The sequence below is a fragment of the Myotis brandtii genome, unplaced genomic scaffold (assembly GCF_000412655.1).
Source record: "Myotis brandtii unplaced genomic scaffold, ASM41265v1 scaffold510, whole genome shotgun sequence".
Taxonomy (NCBI): Eukaryota; Metazoa; Chordata; class Mammalia; order Chiroptera; family Vespertilionidae; genus Myotis; species Myotis brandtii.
Genome location: NW_005369443.1, coordinates 472,725 through 477,869, shown reverse-complemented (window position 1 = coordinate 477,869; position 5,145 = coordinate 472,725). Strand labels below are relative to the sequence as shown.

At 47.0% G+C, this 5,145-nt stretch overlaps 1 protein-coding gene across 1 annotated transcript; it reads left to right on the top strand.

Annotated features, from left to right (window-relative positions):
• Positions 1-1,637: 1,637 nt before the first annotated feature.
• TBL2 (transducin (beta)-like 2) lies at positions 1,638-4,903 on the top strand. Its single transcript, XM_005877199.2, has 6 exons — positions 1,638-1,844; positions 2,089-2,273; positions 2,738-2,889; positions 3,225-3,351; positions 3,694-3,846; positions 4,075-4,903. The coding sequence occupies exons 1-6, from the start codon at positions 1,692-1,694 to the stop codon at positions 4,535-4,537; spliced, it is 1,233 nt and encodes a 410-aa protein (XP_005877261.1). The 5' UTR covers positions 1,638-1,691; the 3' UTR covers positions 4,538-4,903.
• Positions 4,904-5,145: the final 242 nt, after the last annotated feature.

Below are 5,145 nucleotides of genomic sequence, written 5' to 3'. Positions count from 1 at the left end.
TTTCTGGGGATTGTTTAGCTTCTATAATTGCAACATAGTTGCTTAGAGTGCAGCTCAGAGCTGGGCGGCGGCAGGCGGGGAACCTTGGCTTCCTCCGTCACTGGAGCAAGCAAGCCTCCTGTTCACTTCAGCTGCTTGGCTGCCGGCCACCATCTTGGTTGGCAGTTAATTTGCATATCGCCCTGATTAGCCAATGGGAAGCGTGTCGGAGGTACGGTTAATTACCATGTTTGTCTATTAGATAGGATTTTTGGTCGGGGGACGTCAAGGAAATCTTCACTGAGAGTAGGGAACACAAGAGATGTGGCCTTAAGGCAAGCATGTCAAACTCAAAGGCTAACACGGGCCAAATGAACAAGGTTTAAGTTTAGCTGGGCCGCAAAAAACCAAAAGTTCCAATTTTCATAGAAACGGAGGTTTATTTTGATAGAGACATGCTGAATACAAAGGGCTGAAATAAATGAGTAATCAGTAACAAAGTTATAGAACATTTTAATAAAAATTAATATTTTTTCTTGAACATTAACTTACCAGACACTGAATAACTGCACAAATTAATAAGCATAACGCAAGTAAACCTCTTTTTCTTGTTCTCCGAAAGCAAAATATTTCCTGTTGCGCACACCAAACAAGTCAGTCCAAGACTAATGACGTGGCAATCGGCTGCTAAAATATTCGCCGCTAATATTAGTGGAGAGAAATGGTGCACCTGCGTGTAAGGTGCGTAAGGGAAATGAATGCAATACGATTATAGTAATCAGCCATTAGCGAACGTTGTAGTTTGTTATTAATAATTATGTATAACAGGATATTGTAAAAATTAAGTTATGAAATTTTTATTAAAACATTTCTTACATATCGGCTGGGCCGCAAAAATATTCGTTGTGGGCTGAATGCGGCCCAAGTTTGACATGCTTGTCTTAAGGCATAAGAGTTTGCTGGAGGCCAAGGAAGGAAAAACATTCCTGGCAATGACATCATGCACAAAGGCAAGGAGCCCTCAACAGCATTTGGTATGACTTTTGGGGTGTGCGGGGGAAGGACGGTGTCCGTTAGTGGCTGGAGAGGTAAGCAGAGGGCAGATTGCAGCCATCTTTGCATTTGGGCCTCAGGAGTTTTTTTTCTTGTAGGAATTGAGGAGGGTCTGTTGTGACTGTTGGATCACTTTGCACCTGGCCTGGTTCTCAATTAAATTAGCTATTTCATGCAAATGTGACTGGCACCATTTCTGGCGCAGGGTAACTCAGTGAGTGGTGACTATCCCTCAGTTCTGAGTCCTTTGAGCCTTTAATGCTTGTGTTGGGTACTCTACTTGTCATTTTGTATATATTATCCAATTCTCACAACTTTAAGGAAACCAAGGCCTGGATCAGTTGAGTAACTTACCAAGGTTCAGTTGTGCACATCATTCCCTATATAGGGCTGTCTGGTCAAGGATCTCCATTCCACTGGCATGCTGTGTACCCACTCAACCAGCCCCGAGAGGGTGCTTTTTCTAATTTGCACGGAGGTGCTGTATTGACTAACAGCAAGCAGCCTCCTCAAGGTCACAATCCAAAGCCTCTGATTTTGCCTGCATCACTCTCTGTTGTTGAGGACAGGGGCCATATCTGGCCATCTCTTGTTGCTTCCCTCAATGCCTGGCCAATTATAGGTGGTTAGTAAATGCTTATTGAGTGAGTAATGGGTGGATGACGTGGCCCTTCCTTATAGGCCAAAAAGCAAATGGAGTTCCACTTGACAAGTCCTTGAGATCCAAGAAGCAGAAACAGAAACAGCATATTCGTAAGGAGAAGCCTCAACAACACAACTTCACCCACCGTCTCCTGGCTGCAGCACTGAAGGTACATGGGTACCATGCACAACACACATACAGATTTTTCCTTTGTAATATTCTGTGCATATTACTGACCCCTTGGTCTCTGACCAGAGTCAGTCTGGATGCCACATTCTGTCCCTTCTCATCACATCCCATCAGCATCTTGCTATTAATCCAGGCTACAGTGCCCTGGAGTCATGGCTGCACATTAGGGTTCCCCATCTTCCCAAGGGGTTCCTATTCACACTTCCTGCATACCTTCCCCCTAGAGCCACAGTGGGAACATATCTTGCATGGACTTTAGCAGCAATGGCAAGTACCTGGCCACCTGTGCAGATGATCGCACCGTCCGCATCTGGAGCACAAAGGACTTCCTACAGCGGGAGCACCGCAGCATGAGAGCCAATGTGGAGCTGGACCATGCCACCCTGGTGCGCTTCAGCCCTGACTGCAGGTGAGACAGGATGGAGCCTCAGGTTTGCCTGTAGAAGCCCAGTCCCAAGTTTATGGCTTTCCCATATCTAGTTTGGGATAGTGAGGGCGGGGACTCAGGGTCTCCCTTTGAGTAGCAGAAAGAGAGCATCCAGACAGATTGAGCACTGCGTGGGGCTCCCCAGAGGGTTATGCTGCTGTATAGCAAGGAAGCAACTTGGGAAGTACCAAGGTCTGGCTTCCAGATTAGTCTTGGAAACTATAATGATTTTCAAAGCCCTAGAGAAACTAAATGAGCAAAAGCTATTAAAGGTCTATCTTATGGGGAGTTTTAAGAGATTTTGAACCAAGGGGTAAAATTGTAAGGCTGGATTATAGGGCATGAGGGGAGGTCTTGATTTTCTTCAGAATCTAGCATAGGACCTGGCATACATAGGACTATGTTCAAATGAATGAATTACTTACTTGTCTGCCAACTGTCTTTAGAGCCTTCATTGTCTGGCTGGCCAATGGCGATACCCTCCGTGTCTTCAAGATGACCAAGCGAGAGGATGGGGGATATACCTTCACAGCTACCCCAGAGGACTTTCCTAAAAAGCACAAGGCACCTGTCATCAACATTGGCATTGCTGACACAGGTAAGAGACGTTCAGAGGGTGGACCTTGCCCAAGGCAGGAGGGCATGGCCCTAGTTATATGTGCTGAATGAGTTAATGCTGCCTTTCAGCATTTTGCTCAGCCCCAGCATGATAAAGGGGCTCTGTGTTCCCCTGGAGTCTGGGAGCCATAGTAAATCTCTAGGGAAGGCAGGTAAGAGCCACATTCTTTAGCAAAATCTTTATCTGTGTTGACCCTTGGCCCTGGAGGGGAGCAAGGATACTTTGGGCAGCAGAGGCCTTGATAAGGTGTCTCCTTAGAGATTGATAATTGGTCAAGTAATTGACCTCAGCTTATGTCACTCCTCACTCCTCAGGAAAGTTCATCATGACTGCTTCCAGTGACACAACTGTCCTCATCTGGAATCTGAAAGGTCAAGTGTTGTCTACCATTAACACCAACCAGATGAACAATGCACATGCTGCTATATCCCCTTGTAGCAGGTGAGGAAGGAGGGACTTTGGCATCTGGGATGGGTAGAGGATGGGTCTGGGGGCTGGGGACAGAGCAGTGAGCCAGCTATAAATGGAAAGAGCATACAGTGTGGAATCAGGACACCTAGATTTAAGGCCTAGTCTCTCTTCATCTATAGTTTTTAGATGGGAGTACTATGTATCTTATAGCATGGCTATGTAGGTAAACTGAGATGTGTATAAAAGCACTTTAAAAAGATAATGTTATTTAGGTATAAGATTATTAAATTTCTCAAGGAAGAGGCTTAATTGATTTGTAGAAACAAGATGCCCTTAAAATTAAGTTTTAAAGGAACCCGGCTTATATGGCAGGTTTGTGGCCTCATGTGGCTTCACCCCGGATGTCAAAGTTTGGGAAGTCTGCTTTGGGAAAAAAGGTGACTTCCAAGAGGTTGTACGAGCCTTTGAACTGAAGGGTCACTCAGCAGCTGTCCACTTCTTTGCTTTCTCCAATGACTCCCGGAGGTAAGTTCTCTCTGATTTCTTACTAGTAGCTCTCAGCCCTTCTTGGTAAACAGGGTCTTTCCGGCTATCTCTGCAGCAGCTCTAAAGTGGGTGGGGTGCCTGACCCTCACTCAGCAGGAAGTAGACATAGCAGTGAAGTTGGCTTCCTAGTTGGAGCCCTTAGTGCTGCCCAAGTGCTCTCTCCTCCAGGGTGTGTTGGCACTAGAGCTGTGGTTTTCTATGCTGCAGGATGGCCTCTGTCTCCAAGGATGGTACATGGAAACTGTGGGACACAGATGTGGAATACAAGCAGCAGCAGGACCCCTACTTGCTGAGGACAGGCCGCTTTGAAGAGGCGAGCACCATCCCCTGCCGCCTGGCACTGTCCCCTGATGCTCAGGTCTTGGCTTTGGCCAGTGGCAGCAGTATTCATCTCTACAATACCCGGCGGGGTGAGAAAGAAGAGTGCTTTGAGCAGGTCCATGGGGAATGTATCACTGACTTGTCCTTTGATATCACTGGTCGACTTCTGGCCTCCTGTGGGGACCGAGCAGTGCGGCTGTTTCATAACTCCCCTGGCCATCGGGCAGTGGTAGAAGAAATGCAGAGCCTCCTGAAACGGGCCTCCAATGAGAGCACCCGCCAGAGGCTGCAACAGCAGCTAACCCAGGCCCAGGAGGCCCTGAAGAGCCTGGGTGCCTTGAAGAAATGACTCTGAAGGTTGTAGCAGGAAGGATCTGGCCTTCTGTTGCCACCACTGCTGCCACTTTTCTTCCCAGGTACTCACCAGCTGGAAACCTTTTGAAAGGGTATCCTGTTTTTTTTAATGGTGGCCCCTCCATCCCCCACACCCTCTTCCATTGAAGCTGTTCTTGCCTATTTGATCTCTTTCTCTTCTTGCTGGTTGACTCCTAGCCTTACTTGATCTCCCAACATAATGACCAAGGTGCTTTATCCTGAGCCCAAGGGGCAGAATCTGTCTTCACTGGTCATTGAGGAGAGTGGTAAATAGAAGAGACAAGAAACATGGTCTTTTACCTTCTGGTACCCAAAGAAGTTTGTAATTTTAGAGGCAAAACCTAAAGAATGCCCAAGTACTGCCCTGGCCGGTATTTCTCATTGGTTAGAGCATTGGCTCGGATTTAATTCCTAATAAAGGGCACGTACCTGGGTTGCAGGTTTGATTCCCAACCCCAGTCAGGAATGTGCAGGAGGCAACCAATCGATGTGTCTCTCTCACATCAATGTTTTCACTCTCTCTCTTTCCTTCCCTCTGTCCTCTTCTCTTCCCCTCTCTCCCTCCCGTTGTCCACTTTCTCT